At 40.0% G+C, this 14,422-nt stretch overlaps 1 protein-coding gene across 2 annotated transcripts in view; it reads right to left on the bottom strand.

The window, feature by feature from the left end:
- Nucleotides 1–681: 681 nt before the first annotated feature.
- Nucleotides 682–14,422, bottom strand: part of TMEM123 (transmembrane protein 123) — a 58,235-nt gene continuing 44,494 nt past the window's right edge. Inside the window, exons 3-5 of one of the 2 annotated variants that reach the window (XM_031653894.1) lie at nucleotides 6,443–6,730; nucleotides 6,071–6,224; nucleotides 682–3,266 (exon numbers count right to left, since the gene is read on the bottom strand). In XM_031653894.1, the coding sequence (XP_031509754.1) occupies nucleotides 3,242–3,266; nucleotides 6,071–6,224; nucleotides 6,443–6,730 (467 nt within the window). In that variant the 3' untranslated portion in view covers nucleotides 682–3,241. The remainder of the gene's footprint in view (nucleotides 3,267–6,070; nucleotides 6,225–6,442; nucleotides 6,731–14,422) is intronic. The other variant, XM_003910596.5, reaches the window with a different exon arrangement.

The raw sequence follows: 14,422 nt of genomic DNA, 5'->3' as shown, positions 1-14,422 counted from the left end.
TGCATTTGTAACTGATTTACCTAGAGAATAAATTTTCTACCATTAGTATACCAATTTTTAAAACTCTGTCCAGAGTTTTATTTGCAGCAGCTGCAAATAAAAATCCTTTTAGTGGTTCTCATTATTTTGGTGTACATCAGAATCACATGGTAGGCTCATTAAAATAGACTGCTAGCCAGGTGCAGTGGCTCAGTCCTGTAATCCCAGTACTCTGGGAGGCCATGGCATGAGGATCGCTTGATGCTAGAAGTTTGAGACTAGCCTGGGCAACACAGCGAGACCCCGTCTCTACAAAAAATATTTTTAAAATAGCTGGGTGTGATGGTGCATGCCTGCAGTCCTAGCTACTCAGGAGGCTGAGGCTGGAGGATCGCTTGAACCGAGTCGAGGGGTTCAAAGTTATAGTGAGCTATGATTGTGCCACTGCACTCCAGCCTGGGTGACAGAGCAAGACCCTATCTCTAAAAAAAAGTCAGATTGCTGAGCTCTACCCCAGAATTTCCAACTCAAAATAATTGGGTTGGGGCCAAAGAATTTGCATTTTCTAACACGTTCCCAGGTAGTGCTGCTGCTCCTTACCCAGACAACCACACTTGCAATCTGCCCTTTTGAGTGTTTTCTATTTATCTTGAAAATGAAATTTCATTAAACATGAAATAAAGCAAAATCACACACTTAAAATTTTAGAAGGAGAACAATTTTATTCTAAAAATAGATCTTGGTAACAATGAAATACCAAAAGCTGGTCATTATAATAAAAAGAAAAGAAGAGTTTAACTTTTTTTCCTGAAAATACAAAATTATCACTATAATATACTGCCAACTCTGTTTATCTGTATTTGAATTACTCCTTTCATGGATTATTCAAGAAAATTTTAAAATTGGCTTCTGCCTAGTACTTATACATCTGGATTGTTTTGATCTTCAAATAAATACATTCTCAAGGAATGCAAGCAAAATTGAGCATTTTCCTAAGTAAACATAATTAGGAAGGTAAATTTATGCTTAGGAAATGTGATCCAAAGCAAAATTTTTTTTTGCATAACCATTTCCCTCAATTTTTATAGATAACAACAACAAAAAAACCCTGCATTGAAAGTACTGGTATTTGCAAGTAACAAATTATACTACTTATATACAGAGAAAAGACATAACTAAACTACTTCAAATCCAATGCAGAGGAAACTTTCAGGGCAAATGACTTAGTACTTAAAAAGTGGTTTTTCTATTTTCAAAGGGCTAAAGAAACAAGTATTCAAAAAGAAACTTCAGGTCGGTCCACAAAGTTCTGACTGACTTGAAGTAGTGAAATACCAAGAATGCAGTGGACAAATTTAAAAGGCCTTCATTAGAATAAAGTATATCTTAACTACATTTTGCAAAGAAATGAAGCAATGGTTGCATAACCAGTCAGGGCCAAGTTAGTAACATACAACTCAGCCATCAGCCCACATCTCTTTCAACGAATCTAAATGTATTTTTCAGAAAATTTCCTCCATACTCTATATGTCACATACATCCAATCGTATCCATATTTTGGATAATTTTTTTCTATGTTCATCAGATTATTGGTTATAATGCACAGCAAACAAACAGAAATGATCCATTTCAAAATTCTTAATATCTAGCATTCTCTGCAAAACAAAAGCTGACCACAGTAGTTTTATTGTATTCCCGTTAAATGTAGGCGCACGTTCATTAGGACATCTGAGCTATTTTTAGGACCCTCAGAAACTGGTGTGATTTACTTTGGCCCTCTAAGATAGAAATGCGATCTTAGTATTTACTGTGACTACATACCTCTTTTGTTAAAGCCTGACCCTGAGTTTTGAATGCTGGAATATAAACTGTGAAACGGAAAACACTCCAAAATACATTGTGGCTAATACCGGTGTCTCTACAAATACTGTGCTTTTTCTGTCCATTAACATAATGCATCTGAAAGTACTTCTCCTTCAGCATGGAGTAAGAGGGATCTGAGGGAATATCCAAATCAGGAAGGAGGAAATGTCCTGCTAAAAATTCCTCTCAAAACTTTCTAAGAATTTATTCTAAAATATGTTGGTGTTTTAGTATAAAAAATGTCATTTCCCCAAATCTCTGAGTAATACCAACAGTGCATGAAAGAAAATACAGCATTTTCATCCTGCAGGTTTAGTAGCCTGGGGGAAGTCCCACAATCCCTGGGTTAATAAACACAGCATTAGGCTACAGTTTTGACTCTATAGAATTCTAAATGTTCCTTCGAAAATCACACAAGGGGTTCTTTTTCTTAAAGTTAGGTGTGTTTACACTCAAAAATTTCTAGATATTGAAAGCAGCTCTACAGTTCTTAAAATATTCATGAAATATAAGATTAAAATTAAATGAACTAAAGTAACTTCCAGTGGTGACAATATTCTCACAGTAGCAAATAATCTCACTTCTAGGTGTTTTTTTCCCTATATTGCCAGGATTATTTAATACTGACAGCTAAGTCTTTAAAACATTATTATGTTAAACACTGCAGTTTACCTAAATTACATAGAGAACAAAAATTACATCAACATTGAAAGCTCAAAAGAAGTTAATAAAAATATACGCTCTTTAATGCTCCAATGGATCCCTAACAGGGTTAAGCACAGATATTATTTTGGGTTTTATTTGAAAATTTTCTTTTTCTCGGAGTATTTTGTTTCTAGACCAACTACTACAGTTTAAAGCACAAAAAAGGTTGATGTTTTTCTTAAACTATGCTTCAGATCTGGTTTACTTGATTGTATAATTTCTGTGTGGCATCAGTAATCAGGATACATCCAGCTCTGAAAAGCACTGAAGTTCTTTTTGTGAGCTCCAAAAGATACCCAAAATCCTGAGTGCTGTGACAGACTCCTTATTTGTATGCCCAGATAGCACTTTCAGTGATGACATCTTTCAATTACTGGTTATATGTGACCAATGCCCCCCCACCCCTGGCCATTAAAAAAAAAAAAGAGATAGGACTTGTTTGTCTTACTATGAGCTTGCTAAAAGTGAATATAAACCATTATATTCACTGTCTGTAAGCTCCAGATGTTTATTACAAAACCCAAACCCGTTACCTTGAGGAATCTTTACATATTTACGTAATACACTGTACATAAAATGCATGGCCTGTTTATACTATTTTCAAAAAAAGAATATTGTTTTAAACTATTAATAAACCAAAATTAATTGATAGGGCGGCATCAATCTGTCTTCCTTCCTTGGTCCATGGATTTCCTTAAATGATGGCATCATGTTCATCTCTGTAATATATTAAAAGTTACAATTACTTTGTTTTGTATTTCTGTCAAGACTAGTTACGTTCCTATTTGTTAGTTAAGTAACATTAGAACAATTTCAAGCTGCACAATCAAAATTGTCATTGTTCTGTGTAAAGTTCCTTAAGTATCCAGTATACCGTAGTGGTTAAAGATATGGGGGTTATGGCATGGGGATCCACCCATCTTGTCTTGCTGCGATCACAGACACAGACATAGCTTGTTTGTAAGTCCCTATTAAATATTTCTTTCTACCTGGGCACAGTGGCTCATGTTTATAATCCCAGCACTCTAGGAGGTCAGAACAGAGGATCACTTGAGCCCAGGAGTTTGAGACCAGCCTGGGCAAAACAGTGAGACCACCATCTCTACAAAAATTTTAAAAATTAGCCCGGTGTGGTACTGCATGCCTGTAGCCCCAGCTACTCTGCAGGCTGACATAAGAGGATCACTTAAGCCCAGGAGGCTGAGGTTGCAGTACCACTGCACTCCAGCCTGGTTGAAAGAGCCGGACCATGTCCCCCTCCCCCAAAAAAAGTTTCTGAGAAACTGGGTATGTCAGCCTCTTTTCCTTTGGCCTCTTAGCTTCCTCAGACTTTTAAGGGTAGGTTTGCCCAAACCTGCCCACTGCAAAGCACTCTGTTTAGTCATAGTTTCCTTTATGTATTCTTTCATGTATTGACCTTAAAAAAGAACGTTTCTGAATATGCCTTTAATCTGACAAAATATCACCTTGATATTCTTTTAAAATGAGTTTGAGCCTACAGCCACACCACTGTGAATGTGTCTGATCTCATTTGATCCTGGAAGCTAAAGTGAGTTTGATGGGATAAATACATGCAATGCAACTTCATTTAAATATAACTTTTAAAAATATGTTCTTAAGGCCAGGCATGGTGGCTCACGCCTGTAATCCCAGCACTTTAGGAGACCAAGGTGGGAGGATCACCTAAGGTCAGGGGTTCGAGACCAGCCTGGCCAACATGGTGAAACCCCGTCTCTACAAAAAACACAAAAATTAGCTGGGCATGGTGGCAGGCACCTATAATCCCAGCTACTGGGGAGGCTGAGGCAGGAGAATAGCTTGAACCCAGGAGGTGGAGGCTGCAGTGAGATGAGATCGTGCCATTGCACTCCACAACCTGGGTGACAAGAGGGAAACTCCATCTCAAAAAAAAAAAAAAAAAAAATCTGTTCTTAAATTACCATTTTTGTTTAAGTATTAGTAATGTAACTGTTAGATCCAATTTTTATTTATGATGAGATGTTTATTTAAGAGCTTATATCAATAAACTGAAAATCTGGGAAACTTCCATGTTCTTATTTAGTACTTCTTACAAATATATCAAGAAGTCTGATTTGCTTTTATGTGTACTGAATCATATGTAGTGTCAAAACTGGAAGATTCCCTCCAATGGCCTAGTCCAACATTTCCCAAAATGTATTCCACACAATACTAGTTCCAAGAGATAGACAGTATTAGCTCCCCTTGAAAAGGGGCAGGGGGAGGGATTTAATCATTTAACAAGTATTTTGGTTAAAAACTTGGGAAACAGTTTATACTGTATTCTATCCTGGAAAATCATAATGTATATCAACATTTTAAAGGCTTAGAGAAGTCTTATAGTAAACTGTTTTAGTTTACTTTAGTCAACTGAACATTTCCCAAACTTTTTGATATAGGAACTCTGTGTGTGGGACACATGTATGTCAAATGTTAACCCACAAGGCAAATTTTGGAAAACAGTCATCTGTTCTACGGTATTTATATACATTAACAATCAAAAAAGTGAATTAGCTCTTGCATAGATGCAATGGAATGAATGAATGTGTCACCCAGTATGAATATGTTGAAACCCTAATCCCAGTGTGATGATATTCTGAAGTGGGGCCTTGGGGAGGTAGTTAGGTCATGAGGGTGGAGCCCTCATGAACAGAATTAATACCCTTACAATTAGAGGTCAGAGAACTAGCTAGCCTTCTTTCTGCCATGTGAAGAAGGCCCTTACTAGAACTCAACCATGGTGGTACCCTAATCTTGGACTTCCAAGCATCCAGAAGTGTGAGATATAAACGTCTGTTGTTTAAGGCACCCAGATGTATGATACTTTGTTGTATCAGCGTGAACTACGACAACACGTAAGATTCAAAAAACATAAACAAAAAGGACTATTGGAGCAACAAAATTTTGGATATGTCCTCAAACCATAAGACCTATAGAGCTACATGTAGGGTAAACATGGTTTGTTGATTGGGTCTTGTTGATAATGCACATTTATAAAGAGAGTTTTGCTATAGATAAAATGATAAATTATATTATTTATACTAACTACTCATTTAAATTATCAGGGATAATGAGGGTGTCAGAGGAATTTCTTTTGTTTGTCTTTGTCATGGAAAGCAAAAGCCATGGTTTTACCAAGGATGCTATTTAGTACCACAACAGACACAGACATACTAAGTCAACCGCCTGCTGAGAACTGGTATTTCTTATGATTAGTGGTATGAGTAAGTGAAAATTTCAGGGTGGGTTAACTCTGGTCTCTTGTAAAGTATGTTTGACACTAGTAAAATACATTTTTGTAAGTACATACATCCATTTTCATTTGCAAATAATTATAATCACAAGCTTGTATATAATTTACTTTGGGCGAAGAGGGTTAATGGGAATGTAACTCATAAATCTATCAATTATTCATCCCTGAGATGAACACTGGCTTGATATTTTATCATAATTAAAGATGTGCAACAACAATTTTTTTAAGAAGTCCTGGCCATTCAAAACTTACATGGTTCTATACCGAATGCCTCTTCTTGAGTAATACATTTTGCATCCAATGTAAAGAATAGATAAAACTCCCAGCGTTAATACAATACCACCAACAAAGCTCCCAGTATCAAATTTTGATCCTTTCTTTGCTTCAGAATGCATAGTTGTTGTGACTAGAAAAAAACAAAACAAAAAAGGGCTTTAGGTGTTTTTTTTTTTTTTAACATTGTAATTAAAGCTCTCTTGATTTTCTGTGTGGAGAACATTTAATTAGGAATTAAGGAAAATCTAGGCATATAAAGTTTCTATATTATTTTTAAAAGACAGAATAATGACTTAAACGTGGCATTTACTTGCAGCATAGGAAGAACAGGTCAGCTTTAATACATACTTGTTACTGATGAAGCAGCAGATGTCACTGAACTATTGTGGGTTACGGTCATTGTGGATGTTGATATCTGAGATGTGTTCTGTGAAGCACTTGTTGTTTTGGGTGTAGACTTTAAGGTGGTAGAAGTCATATTTGTTGAGACCATCGCTGGTATTGTTGTATTAGATGCTGCTGTGGGTTTCATGGTGGTGACTGTCATACTGCTGGAGACTGAGGCAACTGAAGTTGGTGGTTTCGCAGTACTGTTGGAAGTTTCATTTGTATGGTTGGAAGGCACATGTTGAGTCTCTGCAATAATATCAAGAAACATTAAAACCAGAGCTATGATTTAGGGAATAAGATCCCATTTCACTGAGACTTTCATGGTCACAGACAAAGCAAGAGATCTTACAAATACAGCAGCATTTAACATACTTAGCCCATTAATACTTTGCACTATACTGCAATAAAATGTCTCAAACTAGTTAAAGACTCAACAGAAACCAAGTCTAAATTTATATAAAGTTAGAAATTTTGGGGAAAATATGAAGAACAAAAACCCCAGAAGACTGAGTTCCCTCAGTGCAGGGACATGTCTTAATCATCTCTGTCTGAACATCTCAACATACTTCAGATCACATAGTAGGCTTTCAACAAATACTTATTGAATGGATGGATAATGAATATAAAAATGGTTTTTAAATTTCCAGTTCTCTGCTATACCTTCTAAGGGGCTTTGAGGACAATAAATTCAGTAGCTGCATGTTTCTAACCCTGCTGGTAGAATGAGAAGTGCAAGTGAATTATTCTTTGTAAGAGTAAAGCCAACTTCCCCCTATGCATTAGGAAGTGAAATACCATCACAGAATGTGGCTAGCTGTCATACTGGTAGTAATGATTTCCCATAGCTGGAAGGACAGTTCTAAAACTATCTGTGAAAGTTTTAAAAATCCCAAAGTCAATTTGATATGAAAAGAAAAATTAGTGATTTAAAATACACAACTCAAACAATACCTTCGCTCATACCTGAAACTGAGTTTCTTTTTTGTGGGGTATGATGTAAACAAAAACAAATAGATTCTGATGTTGTTAATGCCTTTTTTTTTTTTTTTTTGAGATAGAGTTTCACTGTCACCCAGGCTGAAGTGCAGTGGCAAGATCTCGGCTCACTGCAACCTCCACTTCCCGGGTCCAAGTGATTCTCCTGCCTTGGCCTCCTGGGATTATGGGCGTCTGCCACCATGCCGGCTAATTTTTGTATTTTTAGTAGAGATGAGGTTTCACCATGTTGGCCAGGCTGGTCCTGAATGCCTGACCTCAAGTGATCTGCCCGCCTCGGCTTCCCCAAGTGCTGGGATCACTGCCTTCTCCTTTCCCCCAGTGAGAGCAGTACCAATGCCTTAGGGTTCCTTGCCCCACCACTGCTGCCAAGTACCAAAAGTGGTACTTCATATATTATCCTATCTGCCACAACTATTTTGGCCTTATTCTTGAAAGATACATAGGTTGGTATTTATTTATTTACTTAGAGACGAAGTGTCACTGTGTCACCCAGGCTGGGGTGCAGTGGCACGAGCTCAGCTCACTGCAATCTCCGCCTCCTGGGTTCAAGCGATTCTCGTGCCTCAGCCTACCGAGTAGCTGGGATTACAGGCACGTGCCACCATGCCTGGCTAATTTTTGTATTTTTAGTAGAGGGCTTCACCATGTTGGCCAGGATGGTTTCAAACTCCTGAAGTCAGGTGATCCGCCCACCTGAGCCTCTCAAAGTGCTGGTACTGCAGGCGTGAGCCACTGCACCTGGCCCCATATGTATTTTTTATTATTATTACTATTTTTGAGACAGAGTCTTGCTCTGTCGCCCAGGCTGGAGCGTGGTGCCTGCGATCTCTGCTCACTGTAACCTCTGCCTCCCAGGTTCAAGCAATTCTCCTGCCTCAGCCTCCCTAGTAGCTGGGGTCACAGACATGCACCACCACGCCCAGCTAATTTTTGTATTTTTAGTAGAGACGGGGTTTTGCCACGTTGGCCAGGCTGGTCTTGAACTTCTGACCTCAGGTGATCTGCCTGCCTTGGCCTCCCAAAGTGCTGGGATTACAGTTTGAGCCACCATGCCCGGCCCCCACTATTACTTATTTTTGACTTAACTGTCAAAACAAGTTGGTTTTAATAGTGCCACTTACCTGCGTATCAGGTTTTACTACTGACATTTCTACTACTTTCTTCAACTTTGGGTCTCTGTGATCTCTTCTACTGAGTATGATCTATTTTCTTTTTTTTTTTGAGACGAAGTCTTGCTCTGTCGCCCGGGCTGGAGTGTAGTGGCCGGATCTCAGCTCACTGCAAGCTCCGCCTCCCGGGTTTACGCCATTCTCCTGCCTCAGCCTCCCGAGTAGCTGGGACTACAGGCGCCCGCCACCTCGCCCGGCTAATTTTTTGTATTTTTTAGTAGAGACGGGGGGTTTCACCGTGTTCGCCAGGATGGTCTCGATCTCCTGACCTCGTGATCCGCCCGTCTCGGCCTCCCAAAGTGCTGGGATTACAGGCTTGAGCCACCGCGCCCGGCCGATCTATTTTCTTAATAAGGCCAAAGGAATTAATGCTTTTTATACTACATAGGCGAATAAATAAAAATTATCTAAGTAGGTAATACAAATGCACTAAGTTCAAATGACCTTGAACTAATCTTTTCTTATTCAAGTCTGAATGTTCTATAAAGATATAAGTAATAGAATTTAACATTAAAATAATCACCTTTTATTTTAAAATGCTGAATGGATTCTATTGCAATGAAATTAAATACAGCAAAGAACCAATGTTTATATCATATCTTTAGAACAGAATGATCCTGCGGAATAAAACAATGAGCATGATACTGCTTTTGGATTCAACACATACACACTCCCTTCCCCCTGGGCTCTGGTATAATAAAACATTCTTCAGAGATACTGCACAAAGTTACGTGGGCAAAAACGGGAAGCTATAATAGGTTAGTTCTCCACTAAATCAATCCAAATGTGCTAAAGACACAAAAAATTTTGTCAATTTCTATGAACTGACAAAACAGGGAAAGGAAATTTTGCATTAAACTGTGTTTCCTGATGCTTAAAAGTGTAAACGAAATGCAAGGATGCTCTCAGAATTCACATCAGATGACCCAGTCTTCTGTAGTAAGTAAACAGTCACTTGTTTTCCTCTGCAAATGATACCATCCCAACTCCGGTCTTCTTTCCTCTCCCTTAACTGTTGAAATGCTGACTGGCACCTCTAGGAGTGGCACAGTTAACACCTGCACAGAGATGTAGAACGGACCATCCATGCGGGACTTGCAAGGGGTGAAGCTTTATCTAACTCTGCCCATCTTGGCCACTCAGTCTCCTCCAGCCTCCGATAAGCTAAGGTTGAAGAATCTGAGGCGCATATGTTGCTGGAGGGTGTCGGTGTGCAGGGTGTCCACTCCGTCCTCTGTCTATGGCGGGGGAAAAGAGGAGAATGCCATCCTTCACCTCACACCAGCCTGGGAAGGCTTCCAGGGCACTACCTGAAGAGCTGGACAAGCATCTACTGGACTTACATGGACACAGATAGTACGATTTGATTCAAGCCTGAACAAAGGTAAGACACTATGACTGAGCTCCATCTACCCATCAGCTAAGTTTAAAAGGCTGCACTAGGAGTAGACCACACCTCCACTAACAGCAAAGGTTCTTGTTTCCCATGAACCAAATCAAACTTCATGGAAGATAAATGACATGGGATTGCCTTAAAAAAGACAGCTTCCTGGGGCTGAGCATGGTGGCTCACGCCTGTAATCCCAGCACTTTGGGAGGCCGAGGCAGGTGGATCACAAGGTCAGGAGATCGAGACCATCCTGGCTAACACGGCGAAACCCCATCTCTACTAAAAATACAAAAAATTAGCCAGACGTGGTGGTGGGCACCTGTAGTCCCAGCTACTTGGGAGGCTGAGGCAGGAGAATGGCGTGAACCTGGGAGGCAGAGCTTGCAGTGAGCTGAGAACGTGCCACTGCATTCCAGCCTGGGCCACAGAATGAGACTCCGTCTCAAAAAAAAAAAAAAGATAGCTTCCCAAGACAGTACAGCCTAGAGAAGGGGAGGTCACGGGGGGGGGGGGGGGGGGGGGGGTGGAGCACCAAAAGCATGGGCCAGCTGAAGGAGAGGCCCACTGCATCAAGAGAGCTGAAGGGGGAGGCTTAGCAGGAGGATCTCCCAGGAACCTACCAATGAGAACCACACATCTGCCATCCAGAGGGCACCTGTGCCAAATGAAAACAGCCCAGCCATCAACCAAACAGCTTTTGTCCCTTAAGCCTCTCTAGGCCTGATTCCATAAGGGTGGCAAACAGCAGAAGTGAGGAGAAGAGGTGGAACAAGGAAGGAAGCCAACAACATTAACTTTCCCACTGCAGGCTTCTAAGCCTGAAGCAGGCCTGGGCTGGCAGAAGGGACAAGTTTCAATTTTGAATCACTGTAGAGTTTTATTATTTTGGCATTATTCTGGACAGGAGCTGCACCCTACTAAAGAGAACTTATTCAATGAATTGGACATTCTATCTGTAACACCTCAGCTAGTGCAGTTGGGAGGGGAGAGCCACCAGGGAAAGGATGTGTGTGACATTCAGTTGTCCATGCCCAGTGTTAAGGGTTGAACTGTTCCCCTCTCCACCCTGCCCAAATTCATACGTTGAAGTCCTAACCCCCAGTACTTCAGAATGTGACCTTACTTGGAGAGAGAATCTTTACAAAGGTCATTAAGTGGTTAGGTTAGGCTTACTAATCCATTATGCTTAGTGTCCTTATTAAAAGGGAAAATTTGGAGACAGACACACAAACACACAGAAAGAACACCCTGTGAAGACGAAGACAGAGATCATGGTGATGTTTCCATAAGCCAGGGAATGCCATGGATTGCCACAAACCGCCAGAAGCCAGAGGAGAGGCATGGAACAGATTCTCTCAAAGCCCCCAGAAGGAAGCAACTCTGCAAACACCTTCACCTCCGACTCCAGCCTCCCGAACTGTGAGACAATCCATTTCTGTTGTTTAAGCCACCCAGTTTCCGGTCCTTTGTTTCTGCAGCCCATGCAAATTAATACACTCAGCTTCAAACTTTTTTTCATTTATAAAAAATATGTCTCCATGCAATGGTACAACTGGCACTAGTGATTGTATTGAGCCGATTCCTTTGCAGATCTTTGAAACTAGTCACCATGATATAAAGTCAGTCTGTAAATACTCGTCAAACCACTCACAAAACTTGTTTTAATGAAAGCTGAGATCATGTATAGATGTCAATCAGAGATATAAGAATTTCTCTATTTAACTCCTGGTTTCAACTAACATAATTACAGGAAAAATGAAGTGAAGACTGTAATAACAGCATCCATGCACCTTCCTTCCCAGCAGCTGCAGTGTTCAGCCCACAGTGAAAGATGACAAAGAATGCACACATGGCTATGAGCGACGTCTGGCACTGCTGTAAAAAAAATATATTCCAACAGCCCAATCAGTTCTCCATTCCTGTTTGGTGGTAAAACTATTACTCCTAATTTTTCTGTGATTAGAATTAGAGCTTCCATTTGCTGAGCTCTTCTTTTCACCAAGCCTGGTAATGTTACCTAGGCATGGTGAGTACAAGCTCAAGCTCTGGATGAGCTCAGCGATTTACTTGCTTGGGTACCTTAGATTCACTATCCTTTCTTGTCTATAAATCAGGGCTATCACAAGAGTTTGGGAGAATTCACTGATATAATCTGTGTTGAGCACTTCGCACAGTGCCTGAGAAGTGCTCAACTAATTCTTTTTAACCATTAGTTTCATTAAATGTAACTCCCCTACAGAGCTGCACTGTACAATTCCCGATGGGAGGCTGAGGAATAGGCACTGTGAGATCTCCGAGCTCCCATGGTTACCATAACTACCATCTGAATAACATCTTACGGAAGAAGACACTATTGGGGTATTTTTGATTTATCAATGCAAACACCCAAAAAGAAAAAAGTGAGGCCCAGACCTTTTTCTGTTAATACCAGACAGCTACCATATTGCAACAAGGCCAAGGACACTATGAAGCAGTCCATTTTTCTAGTTTCAAGTAAAAGTACTCATCAAAGTTTGGATTCATTCCGACTATCTCTGCTGTGTTGATATAACTTAACCTTATTCCTATAACCTTGAGTCCAAAAATATCTAAGTGCCATTGTTCTCCTTTAACCTAGATATCTCAAAGTTAAGGATGACAATTTGTTTTCATCAGGGCATCAGATATACACTTAAACCGGAGTTGAAAATACACATCCAATTTTTAAAAATCTCATAGTTATTTTTAAATGGGACAGTAGCAGCTTTTCATTTCATATTGTAGTTGTCAAAAATACTGAGCTATTCAAGACATAAACCATAAATTCCTGGTGCCATAGTTATTTTGGGGGGTCTGTGATTCTAGGAATGGTCTGCAGCTTGAGTAAATTTAAGAATAACTACTCTTATGTGGGGTTCTGGGAATTTTTTAAAACATGAAAACCTTGAGAATCTCTTTCCTATAGAATTTACAACCTTACCCCATCAACTAAATGTCAGTGTAATTCCAGAAACATTCATTATTTAGAAAGCAAAGAGGCCTTTCCTCATTGCAGAGTCAACAGATTCATTCTAAACATTCTTCTGAATTCAAATTACCTGGGGATCAAAAATCCATACAACTGAGAATCTACATTAAAAAAAAAAAAAATCTTTAAAAAAACCTAGACAGGCCGGGTATGGTGGCTTATACCTGTAATCCCAGCACTTTGGGAGGCCCAGGCGGGCAGATCACCTGAGGTCAGGAATTCGAGACCAGCCTGGCCAACATGGTGAAACCTTGTCTCTAATAAAAATATAAAAATTAGCCAGGCGTGGTGGCGGGCACCTGTAATCCCAGCTACTGGGGAGGCTGAGGCAGGAGAATTGCTTGAACCTGGGAGGCAGAGGTTGCAGTGAGCCGAGATCGCAGGCACTATCCTCCAGCCTGGGTGACAAAGCAAGACTCTGTCACAAAAAAACAAACAAATGAAAACATACTAGATAAATCTAGATTCAAATAAATAAAAAAAAATCTAAAACAGCTTTAAAAAAAATCATCATGATAAATAACTACATTTTCTGAAAACGTTTTATAAATTCCTAAATTTTTAAACTCAAAAACTAAAAAAGTTTCAAAAGGAAAAAACAATGGTATATATATAATCACAGAAAAATAACAACTAGGGATTCCAATAAGTTACAGTATATCTGCAGTAAATTTACTACCACATTTTAGTCAAACTATCATTCATTCCACTAAAATCTATGAACATTAATAGGATGTTTGTTTCCTGTGGCAATAAATGAAAGAGGCACTTCCAGTTAAAGTGATAATGACCTGTATTAAGGACAATGAGAGCTAACAACGGAGACATAGTTCAGGTCTGTGTAAGGAAACATGCTTGAAAGGTGATCCTGTTCATTCCCAGAACTGGAATTGAACTGCAAAGAAGCTGAGCAGAGAGGGTGAGAAAAGCAGCCTGGCTTCCTAGGGCATGAGACTAACAGATGGGCAAGGTTGACAGGGCACTGTAGACAGTGTCCAGGCTTCTTTATGCTTTTCCCACAGGTCTTGCCCATTCCATTCCTTTTCTACATACTCAATCCACAATTAATAACCCGTTAGTTACCAAAAAAGAGGCATGAATCACAGCCACAAGCGCATCAGGCTAGACTGACATTTTCCCCCTGTTGCTGCTCAAAACTCCCCAAGCCTCTCATCCTGGCATCCTCACTCTCCAGGGAGCAGAATTCACTCTGCTATTCCTCCCTATCACGTTCCTGTTAGGCTGGCAGCTGGCTCCTCCCTCATGCCTTTCCATACCCTTGTTTAGTACCTTCTCTGTACCAAGAACTATACTAGGAGGCTCTGCAGACACAGAAGAGACGTGATCCTTACCAGCATGGAGGGTGGTCTAGT

Source organism: Papio anubis, chromosome 12, assembly GCF_008728515.1.
Source record: "Papio anubis isolate 15944 chromosome 12, Panubis1.0, whole genome shotgun sequence".
NCBI classification, from domain to species: Eukaryota; Metazoa; Chordata; class Mammalia; order Primates; family Cercopithecidae; genus Papio; species Papio anubis.
Note: the sequence above shows the minus strand (reverse complement) of the source record. Positions and strands in the feature narration are given on the sequence as shown.